This window comes from Naegleria gruberi (genome assembly GCF_000004985.1).
Source record: "Naegleria gruberi genomic scaffold NAEGRscaffold_1, whole genome shotgun sequence".
Taxonomy (NCBI): domain Eukaryota; phylum Heterolobosea; class Eutetramitea; order Acrasida; family Naegleriidae; genus Naegleria; species Naegleria gruberi.
In genome coordinates, this window is record NW_003163326.1 from 1,320,925 (window position 1) to 1,344,456 (window position 23,532).

At 32.7% G+C, this 23,532-nt stretch overlaps 14 protein-coding genes and 1 non-coding gene across 15 annotated transcripts; 6 read left to right on the forward strand and 9 right to left on the reverse strand.

Moving 5' to 3' along the window:
• Positions 1-48: 48 nt before the first annotated feature.
• NAEGRDRAFT_61600 (uncharacterized protein) lies at positions 49-579 on the reverse strand (the record flags this gene model as incomplete). The annotated part of the gene is made up of 1 exon (XM_002683552.1): positions 49-579. One exon carries the CDS (start codon positions 577-579, stop codon positions 49-51), a length of 531 nt encoding a protein of 176 aa, XP_002683598.1.
• A 1,183-nt stretch (positions 580-1,762) lies between these two features.
• NAEGRDRAFT_45265 (uncharacterized protein) lies at positions 1,763-5,245 on the reverse strand (the record flags this gene model as incomplete). The annotated part of the gene is made up of 1 exon (XM_002683553.1): positions 1,763-5,245. One exon carries the CDS (start codon positions 5,243-5,245, stop codon positions 1,763-1,765), a length of 3,483 nt encoding a protein of 1,160 aa, XP_002683599.1.
• A 683-nt stretch (positions 5,246-5,928) lies between these two features.
• Positions 5,929-6,867, forward strand: NAEGRDRAFT_61602 (uncharacterized protein; the record flags this gene model as incomplete). Its single annotated transcript, XM_002683242.1, has 1 exon — positions 5,929-6,867. One exon carries the CDS (start codon positions 5,929-5,931, stop codon positions 6,865-6,867), a length of 939 nt encoding a protein of 312 aa, XP_002683288.1.
• A 67-nt stretch (positions 6,868-6,934) lies between these two features.
• Positions 6,935-7,363, reverse strand: NAEGRDRAFT_61603 (uncharacterized protein; the record flags this gene model as incomplete). The annotated part of the gene is made up of 1 exon (XM_002683554.1): positions 6,935-7,363. The coding sequence occupies one exon, from the start codon at positions 7,361-7,363 to the stop codon at positions 6,935-6,937; it is 429 nt and encodes a 142-aa protein (XP_002683600.1).
• An 894-nt stretch (positions 7,364-8,257) lies between these two features.
• Positions 8,258-9,208, reverse strand: NAEGRDRAFT_61604 (uncharacterized protein; the record flags this gene model as incomplete). Its single annotated transcript, XM_002683555.1, has 1 exon — positions 8,258-9,208. One exon carries the CDS (start codon positions 9,206-9,208, stop codon positions 8,258-8,260), a length of 951 nt encoding a protein of 316 aa, XP_002683601.1.
• A 435-nt stretch (positions 9,209-9,643) lies between these two features.
• Positions 9,644-9,734, reverse strand: NAEGRDRAFT_t4. Its single transcript has one exon. It is a non-coding gene; the product is annotated as a tRNA-Leu (tRNA).
• Positions 9,735-10,026: 292 nt separating this feature from the next.
• On the forward strand, positions 10,027-11,196 carry NAEGRDRAFT_61605 (uncharacterized protein; the record flags this gene model as incomplete). Its single annotated transcript, XM_002683243.1, has 1 exon — positions 10,027-11,196. One exon carries the CDS (start codon positions 10,027-10,029, stop codon positions 11,194-11,196), a length of 1,170 nt encoding a protein of 389 aa, XP_002683289.1.
• A 302-nt stretch (positions 11,197-11,498) lies between these two features.
• NAEGRDRAFT_61606 (uncharacterized protein) lies at positions 11,499-12,356 on the forward strand (the record flags this gene model as incomplete). Its single annotated transcript, XM_002683244.1, has 1 exon — positions 11,499-12,356. One exon carries the CDS (start codon positions 11,499-11,501, stop codon positions 12,354-12,356), a length of 858 nt encoding a protein of 285 aa, XP_002683290.1.
• A 232-nt stretch (positions 12,357-12,588) lies between these two features.
• On the reverse strand, positions 12,589-13,620 carry NAEGRDRAFT_61607 (uncharacterized protein; the record flags this gene model as incomplete). Its single annotated transcript, XM_002683556.1, has 1 exon — positions 12,589-13,620. The coding sequence occupies one exon, from the start codon at positions 13,618-13,620 to the stop codon at positions 12,589-12,591; it is 1,032 nt and encodes a 343-aa protein (XP_002683602.1).
• Positions 13,621-13,763: 143 nt separating this feature from the next.
• Positions 13,764-15,788, reverse strand: NAEGRDRAFT_77831 (RGS-domain-containing protein; the record flags this gene model as incomplete). Its single annotated transcript, XM_002683557.1, has 2 exons — positions 13,764-15,261; positions 15,316-15,788. 2 exons carry the CDS (start codon positions 15,786-15,788, stop codon positions 13,902-13,904), a joined length of 1,833 nt encoding a protein of 610 aa, XP_002683603.1. The 3' UTR covers positions 13,764-13,901.
• A 954-nt stretch (positions 15,789-16,742) lies between these two features.
• NAEGRDRAFT_77832 (uncharacterized protein) lies at positions 16,743-18,367 on the reverse strand (the record flags this gene model as incomplete). The annotated part of the gene is made up of 4 exons (XM_002683558.1): positions 16,743-17,002; positions 17,046-17,112; positions 17,158-18,002; positions 18,173-18,367. 4 exons carry the CDS (start codon positions 18,365-18,367, stop codon positions 16,796-16,798), a joined length of 1,314 nt encoding a protein of 437 aa, XP_002683604.1. The 3' UTR covers positions 16,743-16,795.
• Positions 18,368-18,601: 234 nt separating this feature from the next.
• Positions 18,602-19,303, forward strand: NAEGRDRAFT_61610 (uncharacterized protein; the record flags this gene model as incomplete). Its single annotated transcript, XM_002683245.1, has 4 exons — positions 18,602-18,745; positions 18,821-18,913; positions 18,958-19,065; positions 19,124-19,303. The coding sequence occupies 4 exons, from the start codon at positions 18,602-18,604 to the stop codon at positions 19,301-19,303; spliced, it is 525 nt and encodes a 174-aa protein (XP_002683291.1).
• A 265-nt stretch (positions 19,304-19,568) lies between these two features.
• Positions 19,569-20,342, forward strand: NAEGRDRAFT_45271 (VHP domain-containing protein; the record flags this gene model as incomplete). Its single annotated transcript, XM_002683246.1, has 1 exon — positions 19,569-20,342. One exon carries the CDS (start codon positions 19,569-19,571, stop codon positions 20,340-20,342), a length of 774 nt encoding a protein of 257 aa, XP_002683292.1.
• Positions 20,343-20,868: 526 nt separating this feature from the next.
• NAEGRDRAFT_45272 (uncharacterized protein) lies at positions 20,869-22,743 on the forward strand (the record flags this gene model as incomplete). Its single annotated transcript, XM_002683247.1, has 1 exon — positions 20,869-22,743. The coding sequence occupies one exon, from the start codon at positions 20,869-20,871 to the stop codon at positions 22,741-22,743; it is 1,875 nt and encodes a 624-aa protein (XP_002683293.1).
• Positions 22,744-22,856: 113 nt separating this feature from the next.
• Positions 22,857-23,468, reverse strand: NAEGRDRAFT_61613 (uncharacterized protein; the record flags this gene model as incomplete). The annotated part of the gene is made up of 2 exons (XM_002683559.1): positions 22,857-23,203; positions 23,369-23,468. 2 exons carry the CDS (start codon positions 23,466-23,468, stop codon positions 22,857-22,859), a joined length of 447 nt encoding a protein of 148 aa, XP_002683605.1.
• Positions 23,469-23,532: the final 64 nt, after the last annotated feature.

Below are 23,532 nucleotides of genomic sequence, written 5' to 3' on the forward strand. Positions count from 1 at the left end.
AAATTCAGATCTTTTTATTTTTGTGCTTTGTGAGATTTTAATTTGAATTTAGTTTTCATAAATGAATATCTTATTTGCCATTACAGACATATTTGGTCTCTTTTCAAGTTTTTCCAATAAGTCTTTCCAATCTCTGCATTCAATTTGCCCACCATTTCTTTCAATATTCTTGAATTGTTCCACCAATACTTTTGCTGCCTTTTTCAATAAGGTCATCTCAAAGTTTGGAATGAAATTTAATACAAATGGATTAATTTTAACAATTTTCTCTAATTCTTCTTCAGAGTTAACCTTTTTCTCAATAATTTTAATGCAACATGCTCTCTTCGCCACCAATCCAATCTCAAATTCATCCAAATTTTGAATAAGAGTTTTTAAACCATAACTGTAATATTTGTAATTCATTCCATTCACTAAGACTGCCTTCATCAGGAATTGATTATCCGTTCGAAATTTATCAGGTAATTCATTAATCACATAATCATCCATTTCCACTGCTTTCAAAACAACATCTTCATCATTTTCCCATGGTTCAATCCAATTGATCCAGTTTTTCAATTGTTTCAATAAAATATCCATCAAAATCTTTTCTACTTTTACTCTTCTTATCGGTGAAACCCTTCTCCCAAAAATCTTGTCGTTTTAACAACCATTTCGGAATTTTTTATCAAGAGGAAAATTAATATTTTCCTTTATTTTGAATGATAATAAATTGCTTTAAATTTTGCTATCTTTGCTTGTTTTTGGATGTGATAGAAGTTAGGGATATTCCGATAACTAATTTCAACCATGATCGTCAAATTTCTTCCTTTTTTGATCTCCAAAATAAAGGTAAATATTTTGGCGCCAACCTACCAATATAGATTACCTTCCATATTTAACTTTGTAATTTATTGACAACTCCGTGGCAGATGATTGGACGACTATTGACGATTCTTATCATAATCCCCACAAACATGAATCCATATAAATAGTGCTCATCTCTTCAACTTTAATATTAACTGTTAAAAAAAATGAAACAATTTAATCAAGTCACCATTCAACTTGTCATTGCAACAATAATTATTAGCTTTGTAATTACTTGTTCATCATCCTATTCAACTCCACGTACCAAACCCTATGAAAACACACTTCCTTTTCAATTATTGAAAATACAAGAATTATCATCTAGTCAACCATCCACTTTACAACGTAACATTAACATTCAATCCAAAGATTTAACCTATCCAATATGGCCACTACAATTCAATGCTACACTACTAAAAATCACACCATTCAACACAGATATTCAATGGACCAAACTATACTATGATTATAAGAATCAATTAGGTCGATTTGATTTCTTTGATTCCTATTATAGTATGAATAATGAATGGGGAAGTACAAACTTTACTATTTTATGGTGGAATTCAACTGTTTGGTATATCTATCCAAAATCTAATGAATGTTGGATTAGATCCAAAACTTTACCTTTAATTTCACCTCATTGGTTACAAATGACTCATTATATTGGAAGAAGTTTATTCAGGGGATTATATTCTGATTGTTGGGAATTTCCAAATGTTGATGAATTGGATGGAATGAAATATTATCATCGTGTTGCAGATAAAATGGAAGATAGAATTCCATTACGTTCCACTAATCAAGCTAATGATCCAGGTGCAACTGATTATGTTGATTTTGTTATTGGTCAATCTGATTTATCTTTATATACTGTTCCAAAATATTGTCCAAAATAAATATCCATTCCAATTTTTAATGTTTAAACATCTTCCCATTCGCCCATTATTTCATCATCTTCAAATTCATCTGCAATTTCAAGACCACTTGTTGTATTTCCTAAAAAGAATACAATTTGAAATGCATACTTGTTAAAGTATTTTCCACTTTGTTCTATTATTGTTGGTTTGTAAAATGATGGATTCAGCAAATCACAAAATTCCTCTGAATCAAAATAAAGCGACGTTCCACTTTTACGTTCTTGATAATTCTTCAATTCAATTCTATTATACTTTCTAATTTGAATACTTTCTCTATCAAATGATTCATTTGCAATTAAATATTTAATTTTAAAAATGTCAGTGGATTTAAACACTTCTAATAGATCAATAGAAAATAATCCACTTTTTCTTGATATAGGTGTCAGGTAGATATTAATATTATTTCCAAATACGTTAAAGAGATTGGAGGAGAAATTGTAATCCTCCAATACTTCAAGTGGAGTGAGAATAGAAATATTATGATGACTCATTGGTATATTCTTGGATAATTGTCTATCAATCCATGGATGTACTCCATAGAGTGGTGATGCTGAACTCATTGAGAGAGTATTATTTAAAGATGGTGATTTCTCCAATAACTTCATACATACAACAATCTTGTAGTCATAAGCATCATTTTTGAATTCTGTGGAGAGAATGGAAAAATGATTTTGTGAAATATTATCCAAGGCATGCTGAAATTTGTGGGAGTGTACAGAGTAATGATTTGAATAGTAATAAGGGAAAAAAGCAACATCAACTCTCAAATATTCCAATACTGAGGAAGAATCATCTTCATGTTGTGTCGATTGTAAATATAATGAACATGTTGCCAATGTATTATCTTCTCCACTATGAATAGTCATAAACCAATTAAATCCAAATGCTTTGAAAGTTTCAGAATGAACCTTTTTGTACATTTCCCATTTGATTGGTTTTGAAATTTCAATACATGTTGTGAATGTATTCTCTCCTTTCCAACAATCAGGTATTGGAGTATATTGTGGAATGACATTATTTATACCAGTACCACCCTCGCCAGTGTATAGAAAATTATTGTTATATGCCTTAGCAACCATCAACCCAAAAGGTCTACTCAAAGTAGAGAACCTTGTATTACTTGTAAACTGAGAGATACTGTCATGTGAAAATGATTGATGTAGATTAATCTTATTTTCTAGACATTTCTTCATAAATTTATCAACATATTTTTTAACACCAGATAAATCTAATAAATCCTCAGCAATTCTTGCAAAATGCTTAGCAATAATGTGTGGAACATTAAAATCCAATAAAATACTCAATGCTAAAAAGGTATCCACTGTTGAATTCAATGCAATGAATACTGGAAGTGCCTTAGATAGAGAATAGATTAATGCTTCTCTATCAAATGCGAAATTACCATTCTCAATCTTGTTGGCGAAATATTTTAACAATTTTGTAAAGGACGATCCGTTCATATAGTCAAAGCTAAATACTGATTGTAAAGTATAGCATAATATAGTGAATCTATATTCATCTTTGATGGGTAAATCCAACAAGCGACTCATATATAAATTCAATTCCACTAATTTTCTCTCCTTCAATAGATTTGGAATAAGAGTTGCATTCAATTCTTCAAAGAGATGATTGGCACTCTCTACTTTGATACTCTGTAAATTTTCAGTAATAGTTTTGAGAGCACGTTCCATATTGAATTTTCTTTCCTTAATCTTGGTACAGAAAAAGTGAAAATCTCTTTCATGTTCCAACAATGAGATTTCATTGATATCCCTGAATTGAGGACAATCCACTAAAAGTAATAATGTTAATTGTTTCATGGATTTAAATGTAGAGAGTAATTGATTGGTGAGTTGAGAACAACCGTTAAAATAGATGGATTCAATAGGAGAATCATTAGTACATAATTCATTCACAATTTCATCTTGAATGGATGATTGTTTCAATTTTAAAACTCTTAATTGAGTTAATGATTGAATATTCTTAACAAATCCCATTTCAGATCCTGAAGGATTTTCAAAAGATGAAATTGACAAGGTATATATTCTAAGTGGAAGTATCAAATGATTTGGAAATGGAACTGACATGTCTAAAATATTCAGTGTCTCTAGAGTTGTAAACTCTAATAGACTGATGGCATGATCATATACCATTGATAAATTTCTAAGTTTCTTCTTATTGGTTAGTTTCTTTACAATTTCAGATGTGATCAAATTACCAGTGATTGATTCAAGATGAGGTAAAGGAACAATCACCTTTTCTAAATTGTGATTTTCTATCGATGCATCCAAGTGAAGTGATTTAACATTTTGACATTTGGAAAGGAATTCAAAATTCATTTGATTTTCAAATCCAGTCACTGAAAGTTCTTTGAGGGACCTTCCAACAAGTACTGGAAGTAAAATGCCTGCTCCTTCCACTAAATCACAGGATACACTTTCTAAACGATTAAAACTTGAGGTGTCGGAAAGTTTCTTAATTAAATCTTTTGAAAATGAAACTCTTGTCATGAATAATAGCTTTAGTTTGTTTAAATTTGGTAAAGAACAAATTGCCTCTAATAATGAATTATTATTTTTGGTAGATTCTATTCCAACAATAAATAAACTCAAATCTGTCAAATGTTCAACAATTTTTCCAAAAGCATTATTTGGAACAGTTATATCTGCTCTAACAAATAAAGAAAGTGATTTCAACTTGAGAGGTTCCTTAAAAGTAGTGAAAATTGAATTAGTTAACTGAACATCAGGTATCTCTGGATACATGAAATGGAACGAAGAAAGTTTAGGTAAATTTTTCATTAAAAATTGTGCATTCTTTTCTGAAACACCTCTCAAACGTAATTCCATTAAATTTGGGCATTGGTTTGGAATGTTTTTTAAAACTGCTGTTGGTAATATGTAATCAACTACTAACTTCTCCAATTTTGAAGGAAATGTTACCTTGATATCCACTGAAATACCATTTCCTATTAAAGTTAATTGTTTCAAATTGGAAAATGATGAAAGTGAAAGGTTTTCAATATGAAAATCAAAACCACACATCAACAACTCTTCAAGACTATTCACCATTTGAAGCTTTTCATCAATGGCATCTTGTAAAAAGAATCCAGAAAAGGCATCACACGCCAACAAATCAAGCTTTCTAATTTTACAATTTAAAGATCGGAGAATTTTAAAGAATGATAAATCATCAATTTCTTCTCTAGCCTGAATTTCATCATTATCAATACTTTCTCTACTATTAATTTCTTGTAAATTTACTAATTTTGATAGATAATACTTGTTAATATTTTCCAATTGACCAGCTTTAACTCGGTAGGGAAGAATATACGAAGTTTTGTGGGTAATCCAATAATTCCAAATTAATTTGTTAAAATTATGATTGGTAGACTTGAGAGCGATTAAATGATGTTGTGGAATGAAGGGAAGGAGATGATCAAACAAGACTTCATTGGGAATATCCGAGAGGTGAATGTTGATCATTTTTTTTAAAGGCTTTTCTGAATTTCCTGTTTTTACCCGATTTTAGATTTTACAACAACAATAAAAATTCAAGAAATGGGTCTTTGATCCCGTGCTGATTTTTCTACACTACCCAACAAGTGCTTCGTCAATTGGAATACACTCTTCTAGTACTACTATTTAAACCACTAATAAACATCATATTATTCATCAAATATTTGTCATCATGTCAATTTACCATTGGCAAATCTGATACCAGTGTTGATTTTCAGCCCGATATCAAATTATTGAACAATAAAACAATCGAAGTGTAAAGTATACAAACTCCACCCCACACACTTATTTTGATGTGAATTCACATATTGGTGACTTTAATATTTATATGTTAGAAACTTTGCTTATAAACTGGCTGAATCTAGACTCATAATAGAAGTAGTACATTGATTACTAATAACATCATCACAAGTTTAAGATAGTTATCTTTTCGTTGAGTATGAATTGAATTATTAATGTAGTAAATTGACAGAATACTTTGATTTGCCTATGAATTGGATTTGTTATTTCCTATTCTGAAATCTTGTTATCATGGTCAATATTTTCTAAATGAAGATTCAGTGTTACATTATCAATTTTCTCTCTGAAGTGCGCAATTCAATTCGTCAATTATAATGAAATGGGCTGAGACATTACAATTTTCAAAAAAAATGTTAAACGACTCAGTTTCGGTTGTCTTGGACGAAACTATTGAAAGCAAATTACTGCAAGGAAAATCCATCCACAAATTTATCCCATTCAAGTCATTCGAGAAGATCAAAAGTTATTCATTGGCAGAGATGAATACTCCAGAAACAATTGTGATTTACAATGGAAAGATCATTATTGGTGATACTTACAATAACAATTTGGTGACGATTGACATGATTGAAGGTGAAAAGAAAGTTATTGAATTTAACGATTCTCCATTCCACCCTTTCCAGATTTATATCGAGAATGGATATAAAAAGGATGGAAAGCAAAGTTATGGATCTGCATTGATATTCTATTGTTTCACTCAAGGTGTTCAAAAACATGACATGAGGGATGTGTTAAATGAGTGGAATTCATCAAAAGCTATTTGGAAGTTGAATGTGTCATTTGGTTGCATGATCATTGATAAAACGAGGGGTGCAATTCATGTGTTTCCAAAGTATGAGTTCTTGTCTGCCTATGTTCCAGTTGTATTTCCTGAAAATACATCCTTTGATCTGGAAACTGGAGTAAAATTGAGTGATAACTTCAAGATCAATAGAGAAACATTCACATTTCCAGTATTTGGACCAGATAACTCTGTATTGATTCATGACGGAAATACTATTGAGAAATTAATATTGAAAGATGGAGAGTATTCTGATAAGGATATTGGTTTCAGATCTTTGAAGAAAGAAGGAGTGTATAGATTGTATTATGATAACGAGTTGACTGGACTGTTATTTGTGATTGGAAAGGATTATATTTCTGTATTGGATACTAATCTCATTGAAAAGTATTCTTACCCAATTGATTTTGTTTGCACACAAATAGCTGTCAATAAGGAAACAAGTGAACTATTTGTTTTGAGTGCCAATAACAAGATTTTACATGTTTACAAAATACATACTGATTAAAGACGCACTACTAAACAAATTTATAAATTTAATTGATTTCTCATTAAGAATAGGATTTTTTGCTAAACTAATCCTTTACAATATTAATCCTTAACAAGTGTTCAACTGTTTCTCTAATCATTACATTATTACCAATGAATTCAGTTAAACCCAATTCTCGTTTAATCTTCTTATTCGAATAATAAGATGGCTTTCCAAGATTACTATTAATACCTTGTCTAATTCCTTTTGGTTGAAATAGAGCTATTCCCTTCACTAATAGACTTCCAAGTGCTCCTTCCAAAGATAATGTTGGTAATTTTTTGAGAAAGTTTCTTTCTGGGAATTCCTTCTTGATTATTTCACATACTTGTCTTATTGAAATAGTTTCATCTCCACATGAAATGAAACGTTCTCCTTTGGATGGTAAAAATCTAAGTTGATTGTCCATGTCCAGTTCCATGCATTTCACATGTGAAAGAGCAACGTCTTTAACATCTACAAATGTCATGTGCATGTCAATTAGTGCTGGCTGGCATTTCGCCATTGAGAATTTTAGCTAAAATGTCATGGGATTGGTTGACTTGTTGTGGAAGAATTGGCTTACCAATTACACCACTTGGACAAATAGTTGCCATTTCAATGAAATCTTCTCCATGTTTAGTTTGCATTTCTTTCATCAACTTCCAAGGCTCTCTGAAGTGACTTTCGAATAAAAATAAGGATTTCTATCCACAGTTGACAATTCATTCCAATCATCCTCAGTATAAATCTTATCCTTCTCTGCTGTATCACATATAGCAACAATGGATGAAGTAATAATGATCCTTTGCAGTCTATTGTGATCTTGAGATGATTGTTCTAATCTGAGCTTGATACATTCATTCAGAATATTCAACGTTCCTTTCACAGCTGGATCCACCAACTCTAGCTGTGGATCCTTCACAGTTAACTTGTATGGACTAGCAACGTGATGTACAAATCGACATCCCTTATTTTGATTGTAATTAGTGCGCTGTTCAACTCAATTGAAGTGCTCATATGGAAGTTATCACTTGTTTGTAAAATGGTGTTTATTAATTGATTACCAATAAAATTACAACAAAGGTAATTGTGAATAAATAGCTCCAAATGGTAGCTGCTTGTGATGTTCTTGAAATATCAACATTAATTGATTTGGTATCTGAAAGTGTTTGATAAGTTGCCTTAAGAGAGGCTGAAGATGCAGCTGTTGCTGACAACTGAACTGAGAAGGAAGCAACACCTTCACTTGCCACTTTAGATTTATCACCAGTTATTGTAATACCAGATGATCCTACCATTTCCAAAGTGATAGTTCCTGAACCTGATTTGAGAGTATTTCCACTCGAATCCAACATTGAGACAGTTGCAGTGAATGCTGCACCACTATTCACAGAGGATGGAAGTGAGAGTTTGATACTGGAAGGTTGGGTTGGGTGACTGTGGTGGAGGTTTCACATTTACTACCAGTGTATCCTGAGAAGCATGTACACAAATCTTGACCACTACATGTTCCTTTACTGACAGTAGTACTGGAAGGTGCAATGCCATAACAAGTGAATTGAGATTGAGTGGCAGTCACTGTAAACTCAGCAGATGTCAATGAAGGAGCAGACATAAATTGGGTATTGATAGAAGCGAATAATTTAACAGTACCAGAGCTTGGTGCAGTGATTTCTGGACCTTTCATAATACCATTAGAAGCCATGGAAGAGTGTAAAGAACCAGGGTAGGTTAGATCAATTAAATAATTTCTTGGAACAACATTTCCATCACTATCGACAATTCTAACTTCAGGTGTGAATTTGGATCCAGCCACAACAAGTGAAGGAGCAATAATAAGCAATTTTGAAGCAGATTTGGAACAAGCGCAATAATTTTGTACATCAACTGAACAGGAGGTAATGCTATTCTTACATGAGAGTTTGGTAGTGTAATCAGTGGTATCAAGAATTAAGGAATTAGAGGCACTGAAACATTCTCCAACATTGTACCTGGTTTGTTCTTTAGAAAATTCAGCCACCTTGACAGAGGTATCAGTGGATGTTGTTTCAATAATGTAGGTGTGGTAGTCACCTTTTGGTGAAACCAAGAGATCCATTGCACTGACATAATAACCAGTTGGACATTTGGTAGGACATTTAACTTCAATTGAGAAGAGGAAGGATAAGGTTACACTTCCTCCACATCTAGGACAGGAACATGTGGCTTGGGATGCTCTCTTTTGAAATAAATTGACTGGTTGGGGAATGTTGGAAGTATCACTTGTGGCAACAGTCAACTCGTAAGCAAAAGTGAAGAGGAATAGACAAATGAGTAAAATTATATTAGAAACTTTCATTGTTGTTTTTTTAATACTTTCTCCAGGTGGCCAAGGTTTTCAGCAGCTTTTATTGAGTTTGCCTGAGTTGTGAATTCTGTGCGTCTTTCAACAACAATCAATATCCAATCATTTTAGTTCCGAAATCATTGTAAATTACATTCTCATATTTCAAATGTCATTGGGGTTATTGTTTCTATTGGTAAGTTATGGTTGAGTTTGGTACTTTCAAATTTACAATGAATCTTGCCGTGCAGCAACTTTGAAATTAACAAGAACTGATGCTCTAATGTTGTGGCTGATGAATCAGTTGTTTAAAGGCTTAATAACTTCAATGTCTCTTCAAATGTCTCCTTAATTAATGAAAATTTGATTCCTTGTATTTGGATTATGATATGTGGTGACAATAATGACAATAATGAAAAAAAATTTCATGAGTGTGGGACTGATAAAATTTGATGAGTGTGGGATTTGAACCCACGCCCTTGCGGAACACGGTATTAATCATACCTTAACGTGTCGTCTTAGACCACTCGACCAACTCACCATCTGTAAATTTTATAAATATTACTATTATGTTGATTTTTGAGGAGATATTTTTACGTTGGTCAAAAATGAAATTAAATATTACCGTATTAGAAAGTAGGCGGGAAGGTTTGAAAGAAGCAAGTTTTTTTGTGTGCAAATCCGTCACAAAAAAACTTGCTTCTGCAAACAGTGTGTAAAAATATTTGCATTAAGCTATTTTAACACGCGAACAGATAACTATATTTCACAACAAAAAAAAACAACACAACCAAACAATAATATATTTCACACAACAAGAAAACACAACGAAAATGCAAGCTCAAGTCAATTTTAATCAAATCAAGTCATCAATCTTTGTTCCTTTGGATAAGAAGAAATCTGATCAACATTGTTCTCTCCTTTTCAGCAATCTAATTGGTACTGCTTTACAATTCAGAGACAACAAGTACACATACTGTGGATCATATGATCTTTCACAGTGGTTGGTTCTCTGCTTTAATACTATGGTCAAACAAGATGAGAAGTTATTTGCAGATATTGTTATCCCATTGGTAGCATATATTTCGATTGTTGACGATGCATGTGATGAGAAGATTACAGACATCTCTATTGAAGAGATGAAATCACATTGCATGATATTTAGAGGTGAATCTGTACAAGCAACAAACCCAGCTCACAAGATGGGAAAACTCGTCTATAATTTGATCAAAGACAGTAGATTCGATGGAATTAGAGGAAAGATTTTAGAATTCTTGACCGTTGGAACCAATCTCATAGAGAAGGCAAAGAATGAATGCGAAAATAATGGACTTGTCTCTGAAGAAACCTTGCTTGCCTTTTTGAAAGAAAGAAGAGTCGACTCAATGTCCTCTCTTTTCTTTACTATTAATAATTTCTTTAATGACATTCCAGAGATCGATACATGCGATCACGTCATTGAATATAACCACTTGGCATGTGACATTATCAGTTTGTTCAATGATGTTGCCTCAATCGCTAAAGATGCCAAGAAGGTTGTTAACAATTATATCATTTTGAATAAGGGCTTGAAAGAGGGCATGTCATACAGCCAACTTAAACAACTCCCAGTTGAAGCCTTTGATTCATCCCTCAATGAAGTATTGGAATTAATCAAAGAGAAATTGCAACAAATGGAAACAATCAAATCCTCCAACCCAGACAACTCCAAACAATTTGAATCCATCGATGAAGTGATGAAAGGATATTGTACTTGGTGCATCATTTCAAAGAGATTCCAACATTCTAACCACCTCCTTCCTGAATACCATTCCAAAAAATCAGTACTCAAGGCAATGATTGAAACTGTGTTAATGCCATTCCTCAAACCTTGGTCTGATAATGATATGCTCACCTATCTTGATGATATTGAAAATTCCATGAAGAAATCCTCCTTTTCAAGCATATTGGACTCATTTGCCTACTCTATCGGAAAATTTTGCTCTTTTTCAATCACTAATTAATTGTAAATAAATTCACCTAATTCATTCAATAATATTCACAAGTAATTAATTGCAACAATGATATCAAATAGTAGTTTTTTTGATTCTAAAGTAATTAATTTAAATTTACCCATTCGGAATATGTAATGATGAAAGGTTAACAATTCATTTTTAATTAGTATAGCAAAGAAGAAGGCCTTGAGTATCCATCAACATGTATGCACTGTGTCTTCACTAATAATCACATGTAATTACTTGCAACAACAATAATTATTTTTTAAAAATTGTAAAGAAATTTAATTTTTTATTGTTATTTTAAAAAAATGTTCAGACAAGGTTTGCTCTCACTCTCCTCATCATTAAAAACCGTCTCGGGTTCTTCAAATTTGTTCGCTCGAGGCTTTTCCAAGCAATTATCTGGTGTTGTTGCTTTAAATTCCTCCCAATCATCTCTTCTTCAATTTACATCATCACTCAATGTTCAACAAACTAGATGTTATGCCATCCCTAGAAAAGTTAGAACTAAACTCTGGTATGAACAACAGGAAAAGGAAAAAGTGGACGGAAAGGGTAGAATTAAATATGCTAGACAACAACCTGAAGTTAACAATACTTTTATTCTTCAACAATTGTCTGTTCTGAAGAAGAATCGTAATTGGAAGAGAGCATACACTATCTTTAAGAGAATCTCAGAAACCAAGGCCAGACCAAAGGCTGAAGTTTTTCAAATGTTGTTGTACACAATCGGATATAGAGGAGGTCAAATGAAAGAAGCTTTTGAAGTTTTTAATTACATGAAAAAATGCCAAAAGGATGTTAAATCATACAATGTTATGCTCCACGCTTGTTCAAAGTATCCAGTTGAAATGAATACATATATTCGGGATCATGATGAAACAACAAATTCATTCAACACTGCTGTTAAAATATATAATGAAATCAAGGAACGTAAGATTACGTCGTTCACCATTTCCTACATGGCCAAGTGTGTTGAAAGTGCTGTTCAACAAAATCTCTTGGATGAAGCTGGTAAACAAGAATGGATTCAAACTCTCCAACAAGATGGTGAAGCATTCCTCCAAAATCCAAATGTTCAAAAAGCATTGACACAAGCTGCTCAAGCTGTTTCCACTGTTGTTGAAAAAGTTGAACCTGTTGCCGAACAAAAACAACAAGCCTAAATTCCACTCCAAAAAAACATTTAAATAACTAATCAACCAAATAAAGGATTTTTTAAAATTACAAAAATTTTAAATTGTGTAACAACTCTTGTCAACTTACAGAAATATTTATTAATAAATATGTAGCTCAGATTTTTGTTAATATTGTAAACTGAGTAATATAAACTGTAAGTTGATATTGAATCATTTTTGATCAAAACCCTTTTTTGAAGTGTTTTATAAATCAGTACCCTTATTCCATTGATTTCAGCATTCTTCGTTTTTTTGTCATATAAGTGTCATAGTTCATTACATATTTTTCCATATCCTCATCTTCATCATAACCATCACTACTATTTTCTGAATAGCTTTCCTCCTCTGATGGAATAAAATCTTCTTCATCCTTAAAGAATTTTGGATCCACCTCATAATCCTCCAAATCTTCAGAAGAAGAAGAAGAATCTGACTCGAGTGCTCTCTTCAAATTTTTGATTCCATGAGTAATTCTAGGTTTCTGCTGCTCAAAAAAGTCTTTCTTCTTGTAATTAAAAGCAACTCTTCCTAATTTCTTAACAAGAGCTTCAGTCTTTGCGTCCATGGTGGTTCTTGGTGAAATTCTCTTGTAGGAGAAGACTTTTGGAATTTCCATTTGCTCATGAATGATAGCAGCAGCCTTTTCAGAAGTACTACGATTTGCCTTGTTGGCTTCAGAAGTTAAATCATTAAGAGTCACAGTATTATTTACATTGTTCTGTGGTTGTTTGTTGTTTGAGGCTTCATTATTCTTCTTCTTGGTTTGTTTGTTATTATTATTAGTGTTCGGAGTGTTGTTATTGGCAGACTTTGTTGGTTGACTCTTCTTATTTGAATCATCAGGCTTCTTATTGTTATTGGCTGCATTGTTTGAATTATTTTGAGGTTTGTTGTTATTTGTTGGTTCATTATTCTTTTTCTTGGTTTGTTTGTTATTAGTATTCGGAGTGTTGTTATTGGCAGACTTATTTGAATTATTATTTGGCTTGTTGACTACTTCCTTATTACTATTTGAATTGTCCAATTTTACATTGTTACTTGTTGAATTATTTGCATTCTTGTTGTTATTATTAGTAGGTTGAGCCTTCTTTTGCTTTTTGTTGTTGTTATTGTTATTATTGTTTGGCTTTTGCTTGTTATTATTATTCGGAGTATTATTCTGTTTGTTGTTATTATTGTTACTATTTGGAGTGTTGTTCACTTCATTTGTGTTGGCTTTCTCTTGTGTGTTTTGCTTTTTCTTCTTGGCCATTTTTTTTGAAGTTAAACTATTAAATTCATTGAATGTGCAATATTATTTCATGACATGTAAACAAATAAATAAATATTACAAGAAATCAAATACCTTCATAGATACTTCCATCTGACTTAACATTAAAAGAATCCATAGATATCCATACTAATGGGTGTTATTAGATTTATTACCAATTCTTTGTTTCATTTAACAATATTGTTAAGGTCTTGTTTTTTTAAGGTGCAAAATAGATGTTTGAGCTTCTATCACATCCCAAATGTGAGTTGGATGATTTGGTTTTATCTCATACCCACTTGCTTTTGTGCTTCCAATTCCTTCTTCTTTTCCTCAATCTCTTGTTTGGATCGTTTGTACTCGGTGGTTCTCTTATATCTGACAAAGATGTCCATCAAGTCTCTTTCCACATGCTCTACCAATTTGTAAAAGATAGAATCTGGAATCTTCTTCTTTTCCAAATTGTCTAAAATCTCCTTTTCCCATATGGAACGGTTTGGTAAATTGAGTTCTAAATTGGATCCATACTGGACGTATTTTGAAATAATGGTAGTGGCGAATTTCTTCTTCTTTTCCTTTGATTTAATTTTGAGAAAGGCATGAGCATCTTCCCAAAACAAGATACCTTCTGGAACGAAGGATTCAGTGGCGAATTCCTTAAAGAAGGCTCTTGCCTTCTTGTCTCTCAAAATTTCTCTCACCTCAATAGAATTACCAGCTTCAGTACTATCATTCCATTGATATTTGGAGGTTTGGAATGACAAGATGATTGGAATTAAGCAAGAGACAACATTGTCAAACAAACAACCAAACAAGATAATCCAACCAGCTGGGAAATAATGTTCATATATCAAGTTATAACTTCCCCAAATACCAGCAACGAAGAATAGTAAAACATCAATAATCCAAAAAAGCATGACAACGAAAACTTCCCTTCTGATGAACCAATTTTCCTTAACCTTTCTCCAAATAATAATTAACATGACAAAACTGGTTACATAATAAATAAGTGTAAGCACTAAAACAGCATAGACTTTGGTTCCTACGAAACAACCTTGAAGGAATGGTTTTGTTGAATAATATCCAATATCTGTGAGGATTAAAATTACAAAGACAGCAAAGTGAATCATGTAAACAACAGCAATGATGGTAGACAGGGCTGCTTTGGAGCTCAGCTTGGCAAAGAGGTCGAGTTTCTTTGTTACTGTCTTACCTGATTGTGGTGGGCTATCTGTTGGTCTGTCATGGTCCAAGTTCGGGATTTCAATAGCTTCAATATCAAGATCATCATCATCCAATTCCGCAACATTTCTTGCTTCATCATTGTCTGTTGTAGTAGTTTCATCCTCAGTCATTATACTATTGCTGTTATTAGCTGATTGAGAAGTTATAACAGGTAGTGTTGGAGTGTTCGTTTCAGAAACAGGTTGGTTTGCATTAATATTTGCATCTAATAATTCAGTAGTAGAGAGAGGTGATGTTGGCTGTGATGATGTTTGTACAGCACTAGAAGGAGAAGGTTTTGTAAATATTGGTTGAGGAGGACTTTGCCTTTTCATGACCAAAGATTGTCTTCTTTCATTATAGGTGGTAATGAGCTGTTTCTTCTTACTTATTAAATACACGAAAATTAATCGCCAACATCTATTTTGGTTAATTAGTGTTAATATGGATGTGACTCTCGGTGAGAAAACTTACCTCAAAATGGCAGGCAAAAACAATCCTGGATAAGCCAACAAAAGCAGGAAGGTAAAGAAGAAACAAGGAAATTCATATCTTCCAAAAGCAAATCTCAAAGTTACCATGAGACTGACAAAATAGGTGGCAACAATGCTTACAATCATTAAAAAGATGTCTCTTGCTTTTACAGGTTGATAATTTCTTCTCCAAATTGCAAGAGAGAGAAGGAAAACAAACCACAGTGTAAATGCTCCAAGTAATGCCCATGAAACTGGCGACACATAACTCAAGTCCAATATTTCATGCCGAGTTGTAACAATTCCAGAATATACAGAGGAGAGAGATGATTTTAGGTAGGGAGTTGATGATGAATTGACAGCTAAACTTGCTAGTTGTTGCAATACTAGATCATAGTAACCATTGTTGTCCGAGTTAATATATGGGGATGCAGGAAAATATTGCAGAATGGTCGAATTCGAGTTATTGGACATGGTTAAAGTTGTATGGGATTTATGGAATAAATTAAATATCTAGTAGATGATGTTGTTTAAACAAAGCTTAGGAGAGAGGTTTAAATAGATGATGGATTGTTGATGATTATATGTAGATCTTCACCGAACAACACGTGGAACAACGCAGATATTAAACCTCTCAAAAGAATAATGATGATTATGAATGACTTCTTCACCACTACCACAATAATAATAATTACTGAGAGAGAATATGATGAATAGCAACAACGCTCTCGGCACGTTTTTTTTGAAAGTGTTGAGACGCGATAAAAAGGTGACAATTTGGAAAACAACTTCCGGAAAGAATGAATTTGAGCCAACTAGGCAGGTTTTACGGCTATGAGGCAGGTTTCTGTTCAGAAGAACTCAAACTTCTCTACCAATGTAGATGTTAATGGATGGTGTTGAAATTAATTTTATAAAGTTGATGCAATCAGAAGAAGATATGAAGGAACGATAAGGTAGCAATCAGATGAGCTGTTGTGATGCTAGTTTCAGAATCTTGTTCACCACGTGTGAAAATCATGATTGATCGAAATTGGGGACAGGTTATCATAATTGTCATTTTGTCAAAGTGAGATGATTTTATCAAGTAGACTCAATATATTAAACATTATGATTATGTAGGAGGAATCCTGATACATGGTGATGTCGTCTTGTTTACAGTAAATATTTACAATTCATCTTTACAATTGTAAAATACAAAACATCTACAGTAACTAGTTGAAATAAAGTGACATAATATACAATGTTCATAGATGTCTTCCTAAAAAACAAGCATTGATGGCCATTTAAGGTTCATTCAGAGATATTCTCTCCATGAATGTGGCCTTTCTCAACATATAGATATTTACAAACACCATCTCACATCAAGTCAAAAGTAATTGATAGAGGCTGATACTTTTTCTCGAGAACATTTAATCTTTTGGATAACAGGAAATAAATTACTTTATTGATTCTAGCATAAATATTTAACATTGAGAGTATTATATTACAATGAAGGCTGTTGAAAGTTTAAATTCAACCATCTTTAGTACATTGACTCCTTGAGGAATCTCTAAATTTGAAATATCAGGAACTTCTTCTCTATAGACAAGTCTGTTTTCCTTTTCATATCGAGCTTCGAGCTTTTTTGATTCAGCAAAAATTCTCCTCGTCTCATTCATAAAAGGATTACTCTTTGATATCTCATCCTGCAAATGTTAAACGATATCTGCCGAAAGTGGAACTACTTACAAAAACATCCATTTCTTCCAACTGTCTGTTGGCATTAATGATAAACGAAACTGAGATTCCACTCTTTCTATAATAAAATTAATAATCTGTGATTATATATCATCTAACTTACCCATTTTGATTGGCATCCAAGGCTAAATAGTACAATGTAATTCCTCTATATAAAATTCTATATTGAGCACAAATCAATCTCAATTCAGGATCTAATAAACATCCCATACTTTCGAATAGGGAAATTGTGCTCTTTTCGTTATTGTTTTTAAGTTTTGTATCCAGCATGATTAGAGTTTGTTGAGCTTGATCAAAAATCTTGAATACTGAAACACTGAGACGTGCAATAGTTGCTGCTGTCTTTCCTGTAGCAATTGCAGTGTGAATGGCAATAACTTGTCCAATACCTTGAGTGTATTCAACAAGTCCTCGAGCACAAAGTACATCCATCTCTGGAAGGAGTGAAAAGGCAGATTTTGGGAAGGATAACTTAGAACTGATGGTTGGGAAAGTGGTTGGGTATGGATTTGATAGTGGGGAGGAGGAAACTGGAGAAATTTCTTGGAGGGTATTAAAATCCTGTCCAGTAATATAATGTGGAATACCAATATTTGCCAAATAATTAAATACACCAGAAGCTCTTCTCAAACAAAGAGCAGCATCTTGATAAACTTCAATTATGGAATTATTATCAGCTAGATTTGCTGTCATTTTGATTTTTTCTGATGCCAAATTACACAATGCATATCCATAAGTATATACTACCATAAGTACTTCAAAGCTGATGAGTTTTGATGAAAAGTACTTTCTTGATTTTGAAAATGTTTTAGTTTCCTCTCCAAGTAATGCACTGGTCCATTCAAAAACAATACCATCTCTATCCTTTGCATCCTTTTGTGATTTTAATTGTTCATTTTCTGTTGCATGTAAAATTCCAGTTAAATATGGCAAGTACTTTTCGATTGCCTATTTGTATTTTTATCATCAATTTGTTTCATCAATTTTCCAAATATTATCCATTTAATTATTATTATTAAATTGTATACAATTATGATCACAATAAATACAACAATTCCATTATTTGCACAAATATACATCATCAATAACAACTGTACAAAAACAACAAGAACACATACCGCCACCAACACTTGAAAAGGTTTCGATTTTGACAGGGCAATAATCATGTGATCTCTAGCCTTTGTAGCCTCCTTCAAATTCTCCTTTGTCATATTTATCGATTCCTTCGAAGCACCCGAAGAAATTATCTGCAACTTTTCCAAGTTTACCTTCTTCGTTTGTGGTGCAGTAAAATCGTGAGGGAGAACCGTCATTTTTTTTAAAGTCGATGACTGTCTCGTTTTCTTTCATCAAATTTCTTATCCAATTTATTAATTTCAATGTTTTTAAAGTTTTAGTAATGTGGACTTTTCATATAAAACATTAATAATAATACTATGTAATATGTTGACTCAAAGTAAAAAGTAAATTGATTTGTTTGGAAAATTTGAATTGTAGGCAGAATCTTTTTTCGAATCTTTTTAAAATTTGAAAAAAAGAAATAAAAAATGACTGACGAATCTTCACCACACGTTACTCTCTGTGATGCTGCTTACCACGGCGATTTGGATTCCATTAGAGAAGTTCTCTCTAATAGAGATAATAGATATTATGTTAATGAATTTTTGAACTATGATGAACAAATGGGAGAAGTATGTGTCGCTATTGTTTTTTAAATGTGTATTCTAATATCGTCCGAATTTTTGATATTATTCATCATTATGTAGATGACCCCATTCATGTATGCTGCCGTTAAAGGACACATTGATTCCTTAAAATTATTCTTTGAATTGGGTAGACCGATTGTTAATCTTCCTGATGTAAGTTTGACCTTTTTCTATCTTTTTATGAATAATGAAAATAGTTTGAAGGTGATACTCCACTGATTTTGGCTACCAACTCCAAGCAATATGATGTTATGAGATTCCTCATTGAAAAGGGATCAACTATTGACCATATGGATGAAAATGGAGTATGTGTTTTTTCAATTCAAGCCAATTTTCTAACTGTTATTTATCGGAATTAAATAGATGAACGCTCTTCACATTGCTGCATCAAATGGTGATATTCTTGCAGTAAAGATTTTGCTTGAAAAGGGTGCTAACAAGAATCAATCAACAAGAGGAAAGGAAGGTCACACTGCCGATATGATTGCTGAAATGTACGGACACACAAAGGTTGCTCAATACATTCGCGATTTCCCTCTCTAAAATCATTGAGAGAATGGTGTGAAACATTACAAAAACTGGTCGAACCTTAGTTTGTGTTGCTAGAGTTTAAATGATGAAAAACTATGTCAATGTGTATAGAGGTGGAATTGTGTAATGTCGACAAGTGTTTTTGAAATAAAACCAATACATAGTCTAGGCCAATTTAAATACATATCTAAAAGTCCCATCACTAAAATCTGTCACTTTTCACAGGGGAATATTTCTCAACAAAAAGAAATTGCTCTCTACACTGGCACCTGCTAGTATGTCTGTTCTTTCAACAACATCAAAAAGTAGTCATCAGACAAGAAGAACCTCCGGAAGGGTGCAACAACGTATAGAACAATTAGAAAACAATGTCACCATCGATATTAATAATACAATTCAATCAAAACCAATTCCAATAACCAGACCAATTTCCACAACAAGTACTTCTCATTCAAGGTTGAAGCAATCAACAATTACTTCATCAGTAAACACACCAACCTCCACTTCATCTCTACCACGAAGGAGTAGAACAAAATCGAAAATGGAAATTTTCGAAGATGTTTACGAACAATTAGAACAATTGGATGAATTATATTTTGAAAATATGTCGATTGATGATTGTACAATATCATCATCACCAGTTATTCAATTTGATAACAGCTCCTCAGAATCGGCTGTAATTCCAAATTTACATGTCCGAATGAATAGTTTAATGTCTCGTCAGGAATACGAAACAAAACGAGAATTGATTTGTCAACAATATTATAATGCAGATAGTGATAATGATGATTTTGTGGACTCTAAAGTAGATAATATTTCAGAACATATTTCAATTGAAAAACAATTGAATCAATATTTGGATCCAAATTTGCACAAATTTTCATACTTGGAACTGAAAAACAAATTTCCCAAAGGTGTAAAGGAATCTGAAAAAGAGAAATACCTATCAGATGATGAATTTTTCACAATATTTGGCATGACTCAAACTCAATTTCAATCTCTTGGTGAGTACAAGAGAAGAAGACTGAAAATTGATAAAGGATTATTTTAAATCTCTCTCAAAAACTCATATTTCTGATCTAATCTTTTTCAATAATATTATTGTAAAGTATATTTAGTATTCTTAATAATAATTTAAAAGACACAACACCTTCAATAATTAAGAAATTCTAAAATTAAACCTCAAATAACCCGAAAAAATAACACAAAACATTTCATTAAAAAAAGTTTTTTTTCAAACAACTCTAGGAAATAATCAAAATGTCCCTGCTGGATGAATTCTTTGCCGATGCTGCTGATGATACGACAACTACAACGTCGACACCTCCACCACCATCATCATCATTATTATCACTCTCTGTGCCACCACATGGTGTGCCTCCTCCGCAATCATTGAATAATACAAACCAACAACAACAACAAGTAGTAATCTACTTTTAAATCATCACCATCATCATGTATTTATTAATCCATTTCTACCTTCGACTGTTGCTGGTATTGCTTCCCAATCTATTACAAATTTAACGCCCATTAATCTAAATCCACAGACCCTCTTTCCTTCTTCTTTGAATTCGTCAATGGTTATGGATGACGATGGATCTACTACCACTGATGAAGCAAGTTCTTCCGGAGCACCATCACTCTCTTCTATAAACTTGTCGAGCCATGCCCAAAGATTCCACCAAGATCATGACACACTTTCTACAACTTCATCCATGAGTACTTTTTCTTCGGGATCGTATAGTCATTTCGTCCCAGATATTAATAATCAATCAACCAGTAATGGAGTAGCTACTATTGTGCAACAACAACCACAGCAACCTGTCATCAAGCCAATTATTAATACTCCAACCACAATTTCACTTTTACTTCGTGATGAAAATTTCAACATTCATATGGAGAAAATCAAGGAATTTGTAAAATTGACCAACAGCGGAAAAGTCATCAAAACTGGAGAATCGTTTCAAACCGATGAAGAATATCCTTATATTTTAGCCAGTAATTCATACACCTTGTCAATTGACCAGGATATTGACCAACTGTTTATTCAGTTAAAATTATTATATTCGGAAAAGTTTAAAGATTTGGAGAGCAATATTATTGATCCAATGACTTTTGTAAATACAGTATTGCGAATTGGTAACGGTATTCCACTTGTGGCTCCTAGAGGTTCACAAAATTTCACAGATATTGATCTGAGTGATATTTTACCTCCTTCAACAATTATGATTCTTAAAGTAACAGCAGCCAATGATGGTACCTTTAAAGTAAATCTATCTGAAGATAAGTGGAAGAAAATTGAACAAATTTGTAGAGATGTCATACTTTTGGATGAACATAAGGAACATATTTTACAATATCTATCTATGAGAATGTCCTATGTTGCTCCTAATTTGAGCTTATTGGTTGGAACAAGAATTGCTGCCCAATTAATAGGTGCAGCAGGTGGAATTTTATTACTTTCTCAAACTTCAGCAGATGTAATTCAATGTCTGGGAAGAGAAAAGAAGAAACTTGAAGGATTTTCTACTAAGACTTACATGGGTATGCTCCCAAAGAGGAAACAAACTTCGACTGACTCAAAGGATGGAAACTATCTCCTCTCCTATACGGCCAATGATTTTTCTCATATGAGATATACTGGATTTGTTGGATTGTGTGATTTGGTGATGGAACATACTCCACCAAGAGAAAAACTGAGAAAGAAGGTTGCTCGTCTTGTTGCCACTAAATGTGCTCTTGCTGCCCGTATTGACAGTTGTAATTCGGCCAAGAATGGCTCAGAAGGATTACATCTTCGTGAGGATATTCAAATGGCCATCAAGAAAATGTTAGAACCACCAAAAAGAAAGGAGGACAAACCACTCCCAGCCCCAGATTCTATTAAAAAGTCTGGATCTCGAGGTGGTTCAAAATCAGCAGCTGAAAAGCAATTGGCCAGAACTTCAGAATTGAGAAAGAAATATGCCAGATTACCATTTGGAGAATCAGGTTCAGATGATTCCTATACTGGAGATGGATCAGGAACCATGTTGGGCGATGAAGGCAAGAAGGGATTGGGCCGATCTCTAAGTGTACACAATGCAATTCTTGCTTCTGGCAAACGATACGAAAACAAGCACAAAAAGAAGGAGAAAAAACATACATCTGGCTCATCAACTGGGGTCAATACTGCACTTTCATCTTCCTCGGCTTACTTTGATGGTATCAGCACAATTTCAAACACCTCAATTTTCAAGAGTGGTACTGCTACTCAAATCATCAGAACTGGTACTGCCACTTCCATGGCAATTAGCAATAACAATGAAATGGAAATTCTTAACCCTAATCTTATTGCAGAAGATCAGAAACGAAAGACAGAACAAAAGAAGGGATACTTTTCTATGGATACTAAATTTAAGAAACCATCAGATGTTATGGCACCACCTTCTTCCACTGAAAAGAAAAAATAAACTTTAAGGTTTCAAACAGTTTCTTATTTTATAAAATAGACATAGTTCAGTAAGCTGTTTTATAAAATTATTAGAGTTGAGTATTAAAAAAGTATCAAAATGGAGAATTTATTTTAAAGATCAGTCTTTTTCTTCTTCTTCTTTTTATCAGTATTATCCTTCTTGGTTGCACTGCTTGTTACTGGAACTGGAGTGGCAGCAGCAGCTGTTATTGATGGTTGTTTCAATGTGGAGGTCATGTGATCTCTCAAAATGTTAAATAAAGTGGATTGGAATGTGGCCAAATCCTTATTTAATACAATTGTGGAAAATTTCTTATCTTTACCATTTGTTACTCTAATTAAACATCCTTCATTTAATTTGTTTGCTGAAGATTTCTTTTTGATTCCACTTGAACTCTTTTTTAAACTATCAAAATGTTGTTGTTTTTCAGATTTTGGCTTTTGTTCCTTTGGTGTGACTGTTTAATATGTGCATTTATAAATTTCATCAATTCGATCAAAATTATTGGTTTAATAATTGTATCATGTTGAATTCCAATATAATATAATAATCCAAGTAATTGTCCATTGTTATGCATAAATAATTTCCATCCATCATGTAAATTTTAAATAAAAAGACGTACACTTTTTAAAAGTCATCCATACAGAATGTTTATCCTTATTTTCACTATACAATTGCGAAACTTTTGTAATAAATTCGTGTTTGTTATTAATATAAACCATTTGTTCCGATCAAAAAAGTATTATTATTCTTATTGTGCTTTGGTGCAATTTCCTCGTCTCAATT